An 18,514-nucleotide genomic window follows, 5' to 3' on the forward strand; every position below is an offset into this window, starting at 1 on the left:
TGTTGAACCTAATACAGATCTCCCTCTAGTGGTTCATTTTACAAATCTTTATTAAATACAGTATAAAAAATATTGTAAGAGCAAGCATGTTACAATGCAAAATAATCATCAAATACAAATTTAGAAGAAAAAAAACTGCAATAAAAACCTTTAAATATGCTCTCCTTGAAAATACTTCAAGCTTTACCTGTATAATTCTCATTATAGAGAAGCAGTTAAAACCGAAATCCAATACCTAACCCCCTTTAAAATAGCATGCCTGCACATCTCTTAAAACTGATCGTACATAGACCGTCTTTTATTCATTCCTTCACATGTGCCTGACTGTTAAAAGCCTGGGGATCATATTATCATTAAGTTTTACTTTCCTGGAATGGGTTTTTCTTCTGCAATTGAATTGGGGTGATGAGATGTGGCTAGATTAGCTGCAAATAAAGCTTAACAGGGTTGTTTCTTAAAAAGAAAAAAAACCCTCCATATTATTTATTTAATACAGAAATGCTGAACAGAATGCTAAATTGGTGAAACTCTCAGCATATGCTTGTTCTAATAGGGTTAATCTTGCTGTCATGTGAAAGCCTGGAAGAAAAGAATAAATTCTCCCCCCTCCATTATGGGGAGAGAGGTCCTTCTCCCTCGGCGATCAGGTGTTGGCGAGCCAGGGAGACTTTGGACCTTTTCACAAATCACATTCCCTGATAAATCAATGGAATGAAAACAGCGCAGTGCTGGGGCTACGGTGAGATCCTTGGGCCCGGCTCCCCCCACCTCCCCGGCGCTCAGCTCCGTTACCTCGAATGAACTCGCACACACACAGATCTGCGGGTATTGATTCTAATTATAATGTGCTGACTGCGGAGAAGCGGAACTCCATCCCCTCCAGTCGAGTCAATCTGCACGCTGTGAGATAGGGAGGGCGTCTGCATTATAACACAGGCTGCCAGTTCTATATGCTGAGGAAAGAAAAGGGAAAAAAAAAAAAAAAAGCATCTGAATGGAATTCCTGAGCTTTGGCCGAGTGAGACATTTTTATGGAGTTTTTATTAGTACAGTTTGAGGGCCTCCGCCATTCAGGGAAGAAGCGCAAGCAGCATCTGTAATCAGAAGTGAAAGACCAGGCCGGCAATAGATAGAATAAAATTGCTGATGCAGTCAATGCTCCAATGTGAACCAGAGGACGGCCATATTGTTAGGCTTGCATTTCACAAAAGGCTAATGTGAGAACACTGGGGTAAATGAACCACAGGACTTTGTAAACATGAAGAAATAACTGTTGTTACTCATAGCAACCTACACTCTGCCTACATTGTTTCCATCTCATATCCTAGTCATAATTGGGGTGAATATTTGGTTTATTAAGGAACACATTTGAATGAAAGTTTTTGTGAACAGAACTGAGCTTTAGCAAACAAAATGGCTAGGCTTTACATCTGCTTCAAGCTTAAAATTAAGTGGTACATATGTTTTTGGGGATGTGGACAGGAAGGTGACATGTATCATGTCTGGTGGTCCTGTCCAAAGGTCCGATGCTTCTGGATCAGGATTTTCAACCTGGTCTATTCAGTGAGGGGACAGAATGTACCCAGAGGTGCCAAAACAGGGCTGTTTGCTGACCTGTCGGAAGAGATCCCCAGACATCTACAAACTCTCATATTTTTATTTTTTTTAGCAACTAAAATAACCATAACGCAAGCGTGGAAATCACCCGTGAATAATGTTACATTAGTAAAAAAAAAATATCCCGGATTATGATAAACTGACCAATATTCATAGAGATAAGCAAACTAGGTTTGAAAAAGTGTGGAACCCCTGGATTGCTTATCTTTAAGCTCCCTAAACACTGGGTCATTTTGTGAGGGGAGGCCCAGGCTGAGGGGACCTACTCTTACTCTCATTCTTTCTCCTACTTTTCTCTCTTTCTCATTTTTCACTTTTCCTGGTATAGGTTATGTTGTACCATAATAATAATTTTTGGTAGGATGCTGTTGGGGGACCGTAAAGCCTCCCCAATTATTCTATTTTCTCGAGATCGAAACTACATGATTTGAGGTACCAAGACCAGTCCTAGATGATAATGCTTTTATATCTCACCCTGTTCTAGAGATATGTGTGATCCCCAGTTTACTGTAACGTTACTTGATACTAATTTTTATCTGTTAATGGTTCTTGGTGCCTGGTGGATGATACTTATGGGCTCATAGTCTTAGAAAAATGGTTGTGCTAATGAGTAGAGCCGGATTGTTAGGCCTAAAACTTTTTGATATGGTCCAACTATGTTTAAAGTGATTCTAAAGTCTCATTTTTTGCCTAAAAATAACAAGCTTGTTATACTTCCCTCCTCTATGCAGTGGTTTTGCATAGAACAGCCCAGATCCATCTCTTCTCGGCTCCCCTGGCTTCTCCCTCCTGATGAGTGCCCCCACAACAAGCAGTTTGCTATGGGGGTACCTGAGCTGAGTTGCAGCTCCATGTGTCCATTCAGACACAGAGCCCTGGCTAGGCCCCGCCCCCTCACTCTCCTCATTGGCTCACTGACTTTGACAGCAGCGGGAGCCAATGGCGCTCCGCTGCTGTCTCAGCCAATGAGGAGAGTCCCAAGTGCCAAGTCTTTCCTGCAACATCGCTGGCTAAAGATGTGCTCAGGTAAGTATTAGGTGGACTGATGAACACAACGTTTTTTTTATCTTAATTCATAGAATGCATTAGGATAAAAAACCTCCCGCCTTTACAATCACTTTAACTGGTCAGGGCCTCTGATCATTTTAGAAAATGTATCCCTGTTCTGAAAACTATCTATCTGACATTGTTTAAGCATAAACTTCTGTATAATGCTTTAAATTTGTAATAAAAACTATTGGAATGAAAATTAAGTGGTTGATCCAGGTAACATCCAAATGCCTTTTGGGGAATCAGGAAGCAATTTATATTTTTCCCGCTAGAGCAAACTGCATCGTGATTTATAGGGTTTTTTTTTGCCTTCCTCTGGATCAACCTTAGGTATGAGTTTCTGTATAGGGAGGTTCGCTATTAATTCTTTTTTTTTTTTTTTGGTTAAAGAAATATACTTTTTACAAACTGACTATAACTATGTAGCTATGCAACGCCTAATCTGACCCTAATGCCTAACCATGGTCTTTTAAATGAAGCCTTAACCTAGTGCCTTACCTTCAACCTAAAACTTTAGCGAACACCTAAATCTTAATTTTATACCCCAATGCTAACTTGAAGCAGGAACTAAACATTGAAAAAAACATTGCTGGGTTAAGGTAGAAGAGACTAGATTAAGCAAATTTTGTTTCCCTTGTGTATACTGCCTGTGGTGCATGCACACTGCAATTCATACACCCAGCATATTACAAATAATGAAGCCACGTGGCAGGATAATGTAATTCCAGAACTTATGCATAGAGGTTTTATCTTGAGTCGCAAGCCAATAGTGGAAGAGGAAGGAAGTCTGATCAGATGAACTAGTGGAGAAGATGGTGGCAATGATGACAGTGAGCGTGTATCTAATAATGTTGTATAAGTGAGAAGACTAGGAGAACTTACATAATGTGTGAACACCATAAAGGCAAAGACTCTCCCTGCAACTCTAAGCTTGGTTCCACTTTAACCTCTAAATGACCACCTTAATCTTATTGGGTGCTTGCAGTGTCGGTCCTGACAGTTGATTCTCAAGTATAGATGGAGGGAGAGGAAGGCAGTGTCTTTGCTGCCCACATCCCAATATAATTCCTGCTGCAGAATGAGAGGCAATGAAACATAGACATTAAAAATAGGTGTTCGTATGCTGCTCTGCTTTCTGGTAAAAAGAAGAGCATCACATACCTGGGTAAAAAATTGTACTAAACAGCTGCCTTTGTTTTTCTGTGAAAGTACGTACAGTAGCATCCTGTGTTCCCGCTGTATGTAGGTCCCTCTTCCCTTAAAGTGCTCAAGAGCTGCTGATGCTAAAAGCATCACGTAGGCACAGCACACATTTATACACAAAGTCTACAACTCTAAATTAATAACGCTCCTCAATCAAAAAAAAAAAATGCTTCCTGTATTCTTAGTTCTCCAGCATGTCGCAGGTTAACAAGATAGATTTGGAAGGAAACGAAAAAGAAATATGTTCAAACTCCCCAAGGAAGGGGGTGGGATAAAACCCCAAAACACCTGCCAGCGGTGATATTAATTCACCGGAGGAAATAAGTCCATCGCTGGATGCATTATGAGCTGGAGATATTAATCTGCCTGCTGCAGATTGAAAAATGCAAATCGGACTCATCCACAGGTGCGCGCAGGCACGATTTACAGTTGTTCCTCACTGCGAAAATAACCCGTGTCACATTTAATAGTGCCACATAAAATGTAAACGCCAACAAAATGAATATTCTGGCTGCATAACGAGTGCTGGTATTCTGTATGCTAACAAGCGTTTACAGCGCCCCGGCTATTGTGCTGCGCAAGTAAATTGATTTTGTTGGAAACATACACAGTAGTTTGGATGTCGGCAGTGTTTTGCGGGGGCGACTGTGTGAGAGAAAAGGCTTAAAGGGCCAGTTTTTCAAAATTATTATTTGGTTCTTGTAAAAGTCTTATTAATGTTCACTATAGTCTTATCTGATTCTTTAGATGGACAAGTGTAGAAATGGCTTAATATAAATCTTAGTGTGCAACAATATTTTAAAAATCTTGTTTCTCTGTATAGTTTTGTAATTATACATGTCCTTTGGAGAGGCCACCATATTTGATTATTACATCTGAACGCTGTGCTTCCGAATTGTTAGTAGTGCTAAACACGGACTGTTCCTAGCCATAAGTGCATACCTACTAGTCATGTCAGGCCTGGCTTAAAGCAATGGATTTTCTACAGACTTACATTCACAATTCTCCGAGTATCAAGGGTTCATATAATCTATACATGCAGTTTCATTAGGGCGCTCAGTAGGCACAGTTTTATCTGCAGCATATTTTCATTAAAAAGATTTGTGATTTGGTAAGGCTGACATGTGCCCTATTGAATCTCATAAGATATGAATTTTAAGGACAGGTCCACTTTTTACATTCATTGATAAATATGAAATGTTTTCAGGAACAGATCAGAGGAGGATACATTTAGTACTGAAAAGTATTGTAACTGTACGTATGGTCTCTCTCTATTTTGTAAAGGTCTGCGCAAACTGTTGGCGCTAATAAATCCATAATAATAAAGCAGGTCAGGATTATATTCCCATCCTCTGCAGATTGTCTAAAAAAATATTTGGAGCTGTAAGCCTCCTTTATCCTAAAATGGCAGGTAATAAGCTAAACAGCAGACCTAAATAAATATGCCATTTTCAGAGAATATACAGCAATATAGATATTTGTGATAGTCATTCGTGTTTTATGTGGCACAATTTTTACATTTTAGGTCTAAAGAGCCATTAGGGTGGAATATAAATGTATTTCTCCCCAAAAGCATTCAGTCAGGGATGCCTGTAACTACACACAGACATAACAATGATCTCATGGATACAAGAGGTTCATTTCAGACCAGAACACAAGTTTCCTCATTTGCAACACAGGGAAATCCATGTGGTCTATTCAGTTAAGCACTGCAAATTGCAAGAACAGCATTAAAAGTGCATTGACCTAGAGCAAGCAGGCCGAGTTACCTTTTCACTGATCGGGCAGCTCAACTCTGATTGGCAGCCACAGGTCACTGCACTGCTGTTGGGGATAAACCTGACTGATTTCCATGTGTTTAAATTGAGGCATGTGTCAAAGTGTTTAGGACAATGTTGGATGGGGGCTTCCCATTAAAGTTTTTACCCATCCTACCAAAAACCCTAGTTTACAATGCCAATTAGGAAAATGCTGCTACATTACAAGTGCCTATCAGTCTCTTGTAACACAGTGCCAGCCAGTAGTATCTCAGTCTCCTGTTACACAGACTGAGATACTACTGGCTGGCACTGTGTTACAAGAGACTGATAGGCACTTGTAATGTAGCAGCATTTTCCTAATTGGCATTGTAAATGCCAATTAGGAAAATGCTGCATTTTAAGGCAGTGGAAGTCTTTTCTTTTGATGGCCTCTGGTAAGACTGTGGAAGTTTTTGGTAGGATGTCTCCCGTAAAGTCAGCCATAGATGGAGAAATTTTCTTTCTTGCAACCACGGGCAGGGGGAGAAGACAGTGATTACTGCTAGCAGCTATTATAGCCACTAGCAATAAGCACATGTAAAAGCAGACAAGCTGGTTGTATCCAGGCTGATCGCTCAACTTTGGTAGCCTGCCCATACAGGGTTCAAATCTCAGGTGGTCCCTGCCGAACTGGCCGAGATTTGAACCGCCTATGGGCAGCTCAAGGAAGAGACCTTCTTATTAAAACAGTCTCTTAAGGTGGGAACAGACTTTTTTACTCTTGCCATTTAACAACCCATGCTTGTGCTTTCCTTTTGAATGAAAACTTCTCCTGAGAAAAATCTACCAAGCTGCTGCTTCCTTCTGCTAGTTTCCAGGCCATCCTGATGATACCCTGGCTTCAGGGCTTTTTTTGGTACTGAGCAGAATAAGTATGAATTTCATTTCACCAACTTCATACTGCTCAAAGTGGTGAAACCAGACAGTGTCAGACATTTCCTGAGGGAGACCAGCAGTGACAGCTTCAATAGTTCACTGCCCAGTCCTTTCAAAAAATCTGCAGCAACCCACCCCTTGGCAGGCCACTAAATTCCGATGGAGCCACAAACAGCATTACACAAGAACCCAGAAGATCAGCAAGCAGATCAATAGGATTCACTTACCTGCAGAGTTGCGTTATTCGCTTCTTTCTCTGACTGCTGTATAAATAAGGGGTGTAAGTATTTCAAGGTTGTGCACTGCCCTCACCCAAGCAGGAAAATAGCTCATCATGTGGAAGAAACATGGAGATTTGGCTCATAGCACGTTTTTAAGACTTTCCCTGGATTTTCGTAGATAGACTCCCTAGTAGTTACCAATCAAATTTATCCTGCACTAGAAAATAACAGTGGGAAAATAAGAGACTGAATTGGAACAGCTGCCATAAATTGTCCAAAGCAATACATCCTTCTGACCGGTCCATACCTTACTGCTGTTCCACGTGAACAAAAAGGAATGGCTGATTGAACAAATTGTATTTACCTGCAACCAGTTCAAGCTTCTCCCCTGGGTCACCTTCTGAGTAGAGTTTCGGGTGGCAGCGGTAGCCAATCTGACTAATGAGGCTCGCTGGAAGAGCCACCAGGTCTCTCCGAATCAGGACACAAGAACGATTCTCCAGTGAATTCTGTATTTGATCTCCTTTCTCCTGACCAACTGATGAAAAAAACAAAAAAAAAACAAGGAAAGCATAAACATTGGTGAAAAGAAAAGTGGTCATTTTTAAGAGCACCACAACACTCAAGCACTGCTGGAGGACTCCGATTCTTAAGTTACTTAACTTTCTTCCCCAGAAACACTTTTCTTCTGCAAGATAATTGCTCCTTCCACAATCTAAATGTCCTCTGTGGATACTCTGTGTTGGTGGAGGACTCCACCTTTCTGCCAACTCTCCTCTCCTAAACACCCTGTGCTGCTGGAAGACTCCACCATTCTGCCAACTTTGCTCTCCTGAAATACTCTGTGCTGCTTGAGGCTCTGCTCCTTTCACTAACAATACTCTCCTGAAATTCTAAGCGCCGTTGCAAGACTCCCTATATCCAACTCTGCTTACCTGAAATAACTTGCACTGCTCTGCTGGAAGACTCTGCTACTTCCCCTATCTAACTCCAATCTCCTGAAATACTATGTGCTGCTGGAGGACTCTGCTCCTTCCACTAACAATACTCTCCTGAAATTCTAAGCGCTGTTGCAAGACTCTGCTCCTCCCTATATCTAACTCTGCTTACCTGAAATAACTTGCACTGCTCTGCTGGAAGACTCGGCTACTTCCCCTATCTAACTCCACTCTTCTGAAATACTATGTGCTGCTGGAGGACACTGCTCCTTTTTCTATCAAACTCTGCTCTCCTGAAAAACTATGCGCTGCTGCAAGACTCCTCTCCTTCCACTATCTAAAGCTGCTAACCTGAAATACCCTGCTCTGCTGGAGGACTGTGTTCCTTTTGCTGTCTAAAGCTGGCCATAGTTAGGTCACATTTTTTATTTAGCTACTAGAAAAAAAACAAAAAAACAATTCCTCCATCCACACAAGCATGGAGGATGAAGGACTCTCCGCTGTCAGAATACACTGACCAGTGGCTACAGCTGCTGATCGACACATTTTTTCCAACATTAATGTTCAACAAGAGAAGACCTAACGATCTTTTTCTGTTGAATAGGAACACCCACACATAGATCAAAATTCATTCGGTCCCTGCTGAACTGGCCGAATTTGGATCCATCTATGGCTGGCCTTACTCTCCTCTCCTGAAAATACGACAGCTATAGGACTCCGTTCCTTCCGCAATTTAACTTTCCTCTCCTGGAGTATTCTGCGCCTTCTGCTATTTAACATTTTAAACTTTTCTTGTACTTCATATATTGCAACATATTTCCAAGCTGAACCCTCTTTATCCAGTCCCTCCACTTGCTATGAATAGATAAAACTTCTATGTATATATAGATATGTCATATTCTTTAGTTAGCGTAGGGACTGGGCAGGAAGGGATCACTTTGAGGCAGCTGGCCAGCTTGAACATCATAATATGTACTTCACATACACACACAAACCATCTGGAAATAAACAAGGGCTCATCACAGCATTGGCGTGAGATGTGGCAACATCCTGATATAATATATTGCAGTGTCTGTATCAACAGATATTAATTATGTCGGATCTGCCTGACAGAACAAAGGAAGTCCGCACCGCCAAACTGGCAGCCACAAAATCTGCCGTGGTGGCATCTTTGCAACAAGTACCAGACCTTCCCAGAGTGGCATGGGCACAGGCTACTCCAAACAGATCTGTCATTGTTTAGGACAGAACTAGATGCTGCCCAGACAGAACGGAGGCGCCCACTACCTACAGCAACAGACACTCCATTCTGCCAACTGCAGGCAAAACATGAAATAAGCTTTGACACCACTGCACCTTATTAAAACAAGCTCCTACTAACATTAACCAATATGTCATTTTTTCTTAAGATATTCACATCTAAATATTAGTGAGATTAAAGGACTACTCCACCCAAAACTACAATACTAGTGTTTGGTGGATGCTTTTCATGTTTCTCAGGTGGTGAGTTCCAAGGTCTACGCGTCTGCCGCTACCGTTTACACTAGTCCCTTTCTCCGCTGCTGAATTTTTCATGGATTATATTTTAGAGAAGGGGCAGAAACGCTCCAAGGTGGGTCAGAACATAGCTGAGAAATGCCACCAGACTCCATAACTGAAAGCAATAAGGTTTAGTATGATATGTTTGGTTGTCTGGTAACTTGGAGAAATTATTTAAGGAGAGGCGCAGTCTGGAAAGGGTTAAAGCTGGCTGCGTATCGTGGATTTTGGACAGGTTACACAGTGTTCCGCTAAATGCCAGCTCCTCCCAGATTTGTATTCCTATAAATTCCCAGGGAGAAGAACAGCTTCTTGTGGCCTTTAGAACCGGCTTGCTTTGTCCTTTTTTAGAGCTTTGCCTTGTCACAAGTTGTGAAGTTTATAAATACTCGTATTTCACCGGCACCTCGCGTCTCGCAGAACATCTGCCAGTGTGCCTGTGCGATTAAACATTCACCCCTTGTCAGCCGGAGTGGCCACATTAAAAAAAAAAAAAACTTGCTAAGGTTATATTAGGATACGCCGAATGCTCATGCTAACACCTTCCCATTGTGTCAAGGGCCAGCAATCGGTAAAGAAGAACTCCGCTGAGCAATGCAGGGGTACAGAATGATGACAGGGGAAAACGGATCTAACAATTTAGAAAATCTGAAATCCTCTCCTCAACGCCAACTTACTTTCTACAACAGTTTGGGGTTAATTTATTAAAACTGGAGAATGCAAAATTTGATGCAGCTGTGCATGGTAGCCAATCAGCTTCTAACTTCAGTTTGTTCAATTAACCACTTGCATACAGGGCACTTTCACCCCCTTCCTGCCCAGGCCAATTTTCAGCTTTTAGCGCTGTTGCATTTTGAATGACAATTGCGCGGTCATGCAACACTGTACCTAAACCAAATTTATGTCATTCTTTCCCCACAAATAGAGCTTTCTTTTGGTGGTATTTGATCACCGCAAGGATTTTTCTTTTTTGCTAAACAAATAAAAAAAGACCAAAAATTTGAAAAAAAATTTTTTTTTGTTTGTTATACAATTTTGTAAATGGATACGTTTTTTCCTGCACTGATGAGGCCGCACTGACAGGCACTGATGGGGTGGCACGAATATGCGGCACTGATAGGCAGCACTGATGGGAACTGATATGTGGCACTGATAGGTAGCACTGTTATGCAGAATTGGTGGGCACTGATAGGTGGCACTGATAGGCGGCACTGGTGGGCAATAATGGGCACTGGTGGGGGGCATTGATAGATGGCAATGATGGGCACTGGTGGGCAGCACTGATGGGGAGGGCACTGGCGGGCAGCACTGATGAGGGGCACTGGTGGGCAGCACTGATGGGGAGGGCACTGGTGGGCTCCCTGAGCCCTGATTCCCATCCCTGGGGTCATGGGTGGGCATCCCTGAGGTCATGGGTGGGCATCCCTAGTGGTTCTAGTGGCACCCGCCTAAGGATCTTCACTGGTAATCAATGCTCTGATTACCAGTGCAGACCCCCTCCTGTCAGGAGAGCCGCAGATCGGCTCTCCTTTACTCGTGCCTGTCAGGCACATACTGAGGAATGCGGTGTGTCCGAGTAAAACGCTGCACCACCGAATGCTGATCTGCGCTCTTCCTGTGTACTATGTGACCAGCCGTGATTGGACACGGCTAGTCACATGGTAAAGAGCCTACGTCAGTAGGCTCTTTACCGAGATCAGAGATGCGGTGTGTCAGAGTGAAACACTGCATCACCGATCGCTGCTCTGCGCGCCCCCGGGGGAGCGCAGAGCGCATTATCCTGCCACCTTCATATGACGTCCGGTCAGGATAATGCAACCACTTTCCCGCCGTCAATCGCCTATAGAGCGGGCGGGAAGTGGTTAAGCTTTGACAAAAAAAAAAAAAAAAACTGGAAGCGGATTGGTTTCTATGCAGTGCTGCACCAGATTTTGCACTCTCCAGTTTTAGTGAATCAACTCCTGTGTGTATCTAAAGGATATTCATAGTAATCTTTTTACTGTTAAGTAAATCTCTAATCAAAACACAAAGTTTTGGATAGCTTGTACATCTATTGGGTTTTGACTATTGTCATTGTTACAGTTACTGTTAATGAGGTTTCTGTTCATTTTCTGTCTCAATGACACAAGAGGAAGGGAGAAGAACTTTCCCACCTGTCACTGGAAGTAAGGGGACCTAACAGCAATATAAACTTGGCATACAGTTAATATTCTTCGGTGTATAAATGGAAAAAAAAAATGGGGACGGCCATATTTACACTTTACACATTCAGGCTGTCTGCTTAACAGTGCTGCACAATGATTATGCTTTACCGTTTCCCTCAATTCAGTCAGCTCAGACTGATGGAAAACAATAGAGTTTGATATCTTGCTCAGTTACTACCTGATTCTGCCCCCAAACACTGGAGGCACTCACCACACAATAGTATTTTCTCTCTTATGGAGGATGTTTTCAGAAAGGTGGGAATAAAGGTCAGGAGCAGAGTAGTTTCTAAGTTATGGAGGGTGTGATATCTCAGTGGAAAATGTAATGAGAAAGGTAGAGATAAGGGTATGAGCTTAGTCTTTTTACCTTAAGGAGGTTCATGTTGGAGGGTGTAATAAACTAGTGGTGAGTGTAATCAGAAAGGTAGGGGGAAGGTCAGGAGCAGAGTATTTTCTATCTTATGGAGGGTCATGTTGGAGGTGTGATATCTCAGTGGTGAGGGTAATGAGGAAGGTAGAGATAAGGGCAGGAGCTTAGTATTTTCTACATTAACCACTTGCCACCCAGGCCAGTTCAGACACTTCTTTCCTACATGTAAAAATCATATTTTTTTTGCTAGAAAATTACTCAGAACCCCCAAACATATGTTTTTTAGCAGAGACCCTAGGGAATAAAATGGTGGTCGTAATTTTTTTATGTTGCATGTTATTTGCGCAGAAATTTTTCAAGAATGAGTGTCCCTAGTGGAAGATTTCTCCTCTATTACTTTTCTGGGTACAACCCAAAACGTGGGTTTTTCTTTTACTTTCAATAATAATGGTAAACAGGACAAATAGAGAAAGTAAATCTCCTTAACGGGGGGCACAGATAGCAATAAAAACTGACAGGTGTTCTAATCCATCTCCACTCCATCCAAAACTTAAAAATAAGTTTTGCCTTTAGTTGTACTTTAGGGAGGTTCATGTTGGAGGGTGTAATATCCTAGTGGTGAGTGTAATCACAAAGGTAGGGAGAAGGTCAGGAGCAGAGTAGATTCTACCTTATGGAGGGCCATGTTGGAGGGCGTAATATCTCAGTGGTGAGTGTAATGAGGAAGGTAGAGATAAGGGCAGGAGCAGAGTATTTTTTGGAGGTTCATATTTGAGGGTGTAATATCCTGGTAGGAAGTAATATTCTAGAAAGGTAGAAGGAAGGTCGGAAGGATAGTATTTTCTATCTTATGGAGGATCATGTTGGAGGGCATCATATCCTGGAGGAAGGTCTAATCAAAAAGGTAAGGAGTAATGCACTTTCTACCTTTATGGTAGTGTCTGCTGGAGGGTGTAAAACCTCTGTGATAAGTAATCAAGAAGGTAGATAGAAGGGCAGAAGAAGAGTCTTTTCTACCTCATGGAAGTTCATGTTGGAGGGTGTAATATCCTGGTGGTGAGTATAATCAGAAAGATAGAGGGAAGGTCAGGAGCAGAGTATTTTTTACCTAATGGAGGGCCACGTTGAGGGGAGTGATATCTCAGTGGTGAGTGTAATGAGGAAGGTAGAGATAAGGGCAAGAGCTGAGTATGTTCTACCTTATGGAGGATCATGTTTGAGAATGATATCTTTGTGGAAAGTATAATCATAAGGGTAAAGGACAGGTTGGGAGAACAATATTATCTTCCTTTGGAGGTTGATGTTGGAGGGTGTAATATCCCGGTGTTAGGTGTAATTAGAACAGTAGAGAGAAGGTCAGGAGCAGAGTTTTTCCCGCCCTTAAGGGGGGTCTATAGAAGTGTTTCTCAACCTTTTTTCAGTCAACATACCCTTTAAAATTATGTAAACAATCTTGACGTACATTCAAAAATGTAAAAAAGCTAAACTAATAGTTTTACATAATGCAGCAGCCTCTAAACGTGTAGGACACCCAACATTTGGGGTTGATTTTTGCAAAGCAATATACCTTTGCTCACTTATACTGACTAGTATTTCTAGCATTTCTCTTTTCGTTTCTCTCTCCATCATTGAGCTAATGTGACCCCAGTGCTGATGGAGAGTAGCAGGGGAGGGGCAAACAAGGACGTCCTCAGGCGCCCAATGTCTTCCTTATCAACCTATGATGGCATCGGTTGTTAGGAAGCTGGCCAGCATGGTGCCCAAAGTTGTACTGCTGCCCAATACACCCGTGGCTTTGTGTAACAAAAATAGACAAGCTTGCTCCATCTGCCGGCTTCTTGAAAATTTTTAGGCAATTTGGAGCAATTTTTAGGTATCTTGCCAATGCACCTCTGAAGAACTCAGAGGGCAACCTGGTTGAAAATGGCTAGTCTACAGAAGCTGCTTTAGAAGGGCATGCTCTTGGAAGCTTTGCAGGTGGATATTGGTAGTGTTGCTGCAACTGGAAAGCCTAAGAAAGCCTATTACCCTTAAAAACATCCACAAGGCAAAGAATATAATCCAGAGAAAACGGTTATAGATCAACAAAAGAGCAGTACTCTGTGGCCATAAAGTGTTAGCACTGTCTAGACACGTGCTGTTGCTTAATACTGTGGTGCAGAGGTCAGAGTAAACAGAATCAGGAGTGGAGGGAGTTCTCAGCTTGCATTGTCTTCCCGGTATAAAAAGAATAAATATTCTATTGCCAAGTATAGCAGCAAACATTGGCAGAATTACTGGCAAAGCCAAAGACTCACTACATGTCCCTTCCCCGGTTTATTTACCAACAACTGCTGCTTGGCAATTTGGCCAACTGGTCCGTTATTAACAAAAGAAAACTTGCCAACACAGTACTGCTAGGACACCTAATGCCTAACAAGAAGGGTTTGTTCCACAATAACACATATGTACATATACTTTGGGATAGGCTACAAATGGCAGCACTTAATCTTTACTGTGAAAAAGTGGATAAAAAGTCTGCAGGTAGTTACATGGTATACATAATCTGTATTGTTCTATGTGTATGGACCCTGCACAGTACCACTTCTCTTGTTCTGTATGTTGGGTATAACCTTCAGTATAGGCTCTTATTCAGTATGTATGGACACTACATAGTAGCACTTCTCTTGTTCTGTATGCTGGGTATTATTCTCAGTATCTGATCATATTCTGCATATATGATGAACTGTGACCAGTACCAATTCTCTTGTTTTGTATGCTGGGTATTATTTTCAGTATCAGATATTATTGTGCATGTATGGTGAACTGTGCCCAGTACCACTTCTCTTATTGTGTATGTTGGTTATTATTCTCAGTATCTGATCTTATTCTACATTTATGATGAACTGTGCCCAGTAACACTTCTCTTATTGTGTATGTTGGTGGTTATTCTCAGTATCTGATCTTATTCTACATGTATGAACTGTGCCCAGTAACACTTCTCTTATTGTGTATGTTGGTTATTATTCTCAGTATCTGATCTTATTCTACATGTATGATGAACTGTGCCCAGTAACACTTCTCTTATTGTGTATGTTGGTTATTATTCTCAGTATCTGATCTTATTCTACATGTATGAACTGTGCCCAGTAACACTTCTCTTATTGTGTATGCTGGGTATTATTCTCAGTATCTGATCTTATTCTTCTACATGTATGATGAACTGTGCCCAGTACCACTTCTCATATGGCGTTTTTCCACTGCATGGAACCGAACGGTTCGGCTCGCTTTTGTGCTTTTCCACTGCTGGTACCGCATGGTATAGTGTAGGAACAGTTCGGTACGGTACGGCGGCGCTTTTCCACTGCATGGAACCGAACAGTACGGCTCTCAAAAACAGTACCACCTCGATTGTGGTTCCAAGAGGTACCATACCCGGTACCATATCCCACAATGCTTTGCATGCAGTCACTACTAGCCACTGATTGGTCAGAGAATCCCACCCACCCCGTTGTTATCCCACCCACTTAACTTTAGTACTACTTTAGTGGAAAAGCAAACCATACCATACCGTACCGAACCGTTCCAACACCGTACCATGCGGTACCAGCAGTGGAAAAGCAAACCGGGCCAAGCAGGGCCGAGTAGAGCCGAGCCGGTACTTGCAGTGGAAAAGTGCCATTATTGTGTATGTTGGTTATTATTTTCAGTATCTGATCTTATTCTACATGTATGATGAACTGTGCCCAGTACCACTTCTCTTATTGTGTATTTTGGTTATTATTCTCAGTATCTGATCTTATTCTACATGTACGAACTGTGCCCAGTAACACTTCTCTTATTGTGTATGTTGGTTATTATTCTCAGTATCTGATCTTATTCTACATGTATGATGAACTGTGCCCAGTAACACTTCTCTTATTGTGTATGTTGGTTATTATTCTCAGTATCTGATCTTATTCTACATGTATGATGAACTGTGCCCAGTAACACTTCTCTTATTGTGTATGTTGGTTATTATTCTCAGTATCTGATCTTATTCTACATGTACGAACTGTGCCCAGTAGCACTTTTCTTGATCTGACCTCCTAATCTATTTCTTTTCATTTGATAACCTAAGTCATCTGAAGGTAGAGGCCCCCTTTACCCAGCATAACCCCCTTCCCCTAAATGTTCTTTCATCTGAAAATGTATTTTCTTCCGGTTTTGCATTAGTGTGGATTTAGTGACATCCAGCTCACACATTTGAGGGCGAGAACATCTGTTTAATGCAAGTTAAAAAATTGCATTATCATAGGAAGGAAATGAGAGTCCAGCTAATCCCAGAGCGAGGGACAACTAATCAGCATGCGATGTACCAGCACTGCGGGCAAGAGGAACACGCCCGGCATTAACCCTGTGTATGTATCTGGTAACTCCAGCGTACAAGTAGAGCCATGGCCAGTCTGCAGGCTTACCAACAATACAGACAGGTACATTTCTATCTAGCTTTTTGGCTGGTAATCACATTTTGTACATGTTGCTAATTAGTTAAATACATTCTTTTGCAAATGGAATACTTTTTCCACATCAAAAATATCAAGGCACCGTTCACACCTCTGCTCAAGTGCGTGTGTATTTTTTTGCACATTACATTTAGGGCAGCCCATTAATTTCAACGGCTGCCCTACAGGTGAAAATCATACAAAAAAGTGCATTAAAAGAAATAGTACATTGGTAGTAAGGTTTTTTCGGGTTCCATTAGGAATAAATGGCATTGCCGCGTGTCTGCAAAAGGGATGCATGTTTTTTAAACACTGCTGGACCAATTTTGTGTGCATTCCCACAACGCACAGATATAAGCCTAGCCTAAATATTAAAAAAAAAAGAAAAACAAATTACTGCAGGAAATCTAACCTTTATGGGTTCAGCAGAATAAAAAAAACTACTGCAGGAAAACTCACCCTTGTGGGAAGAGTGGAGACAAACTACTGCAGGATATCTCAGTTTGTTAAGGGTATGGGGGACACAAACTACTGCAAGGTAATGTCACCCTTGTGGGAAGGGCAGAAACAAATATCTGTAGGTAAAACTCCCTTTTGTGCACTGCAGAGAAAATCTCCCCATTGTGGGAGTCACAATTTAGCACCGTGTTATAGAAATGCAGGGTGGGGGGGGGCGCAGTACACAAGAGGTAAACTTCAACCCTGTTTAATAGATCATTGAGAAAATAAAAAAATTGCACTTCACAGCATCGCTAGCGATCACAAACTTGTCATGTGTGCATAGCTAAGCTTACTAAGAAAGGGAAAGGCGGGTATTTTTAAAGGAAAACTATCATCATTTTATTATGTCAATGGTTTTAATATTTTTAGATGTTTAAACTGATGTGGTATATCTGTTTTTGTACCCTTTATATAAAATAAATATTTAGATGTGCACACATACTACCCTGACTCCTTCAACTGTATGGTAATGCTCAGGGCAGCCATCAGAAATTTTGCGGCCCCTTACAACGTTTTAGGCCTGCCCCCAGACCTGACCACCAACATTCCCCAGGGCCCGCCTACCATGTGTCCTCATCCTCCTCTAGTCCCATCTCCTCCATCCCAGGAAAATAAAGGTCAACGGTTCTAGTAAATGCCGCCCCTCCTATCCAGTAGTGAACAGCTGGAGAACAGGGGAGGGCTGGGCCTACAGCTGTGTGTGAGGGCTAGTGAGGGGCAGGACCCCCCACATAGTGCCAGTCTGCAAGGGAACAGTGGAGCTTACAATTGAATGGTATTCCGAGGGCAGGTGGCAACCCTATCCTGTTTGGGGCCCCTCGGGATGCCCGGGCCCCCTACATGTGTATGGGCTGTACCCCCCTGATGGCAGCCCTGGTAATGCTTTTGAGCTCTTAACAGGCTTTTTTGCCAAAGCAGGTCAGACTAGTCTGAAAACAGATGAAAATAAAAATACAACATATTTATATGCAATATTTCAACTATAACCAAGCAAAAAGTTTGTATCTATTTTTTTTTTTTTAACAAGACCACATTTCCTATAATTGCTATTTGTTTAGTGAGGCGATGAAGCCTCATCTACTTCACCCGCAGATACCTAAACTGCCAAGATCAACAGAAAAAATAAATAAAATTAATGCTACAAAAACCTTTTTTAGTCACTTTTTTTTTTTTTTACAAAACACATGATACAGGGGCTCTAGCAGGCCCCAACCATTTAATGGCTGTTTTGCTTAATGACTCTGCAAACTTTGAATGAACAAGCTGTATGTAAAATGAGCTTTAGAGACACACCCCTCTCCCCCCAGAATAACATGACATTCTCTCATTGGCAGCAGGCCGCTAACAGGAGGTAAGCAAAGATGTGGAACACAGAGCTGTATAGCAATGCATGAAACATATACTGAAGGCAGAAACACAAATCTCTGACTGCAATGGTAATTCTTAGGATTCTACAGAGTGTTTCCATTCCTATTTTTCCTGTATAATCACACTGAATAAAAAGGAAAAGAAAACATCAAAATAGAAAGGCATAGTCAGGCCATTCCGCTACCCAACATAGGGGTAGATTTACTAAATACAAATAGACTGCCCACTTTGCCTGAGCTTAGTAAATGTGGTAAAGCTTCACTTTACAAAGATTACCCAATCACATGCAAGAAAAAAAAAAAAAAACAGCATTTTTGCTTGTACATGATTGGATAATGGTAGTCAGCGGCACTTCCCCTCATTTA

The 18,514-nt window shown here is 41.8% G+C and overlaps 1 protein-coding gene across 4 annotated transcripts in view; it reads right to left on the reverse strand.

Annotated features, from left to right (window-relative positions):
* The window catches only part of NACC2 (NACC family member 2), a 260,461-nt gene that overhangs the window by 28,166 nt on the left and 213,781 nt on the right, over window positions 1-18,514 (reverse strand). For all 4 annotated transcript variants that reach the window (XM_082262813.1, XM_082262812.1, XM_082262811.1 and 1 more), the window contains one exon: window positions 7,131-7,304. In XM_082262813.1, the coding sequence (XP_082118939.1) occupies window positions 7,131-7,304 (174 nt within the window). The remainder of the gene's footprint in view (window positions 1-7,130; window positions 7,305-18,514) is intronic.

The sequence above is a fragment of the Pelophylax lessonae genome, assembly GCF_965119305.1.
Source record: "Pelophylax lessonae genome assembly, chromosome: 7".
Classification (NCBI taxonomy): domain Eukaryota; kingdom Metazoa; phylum Chordata; class Amphibia; order Anura; family Ranidae; genus Pelophylax; species Pelophylax lessonae.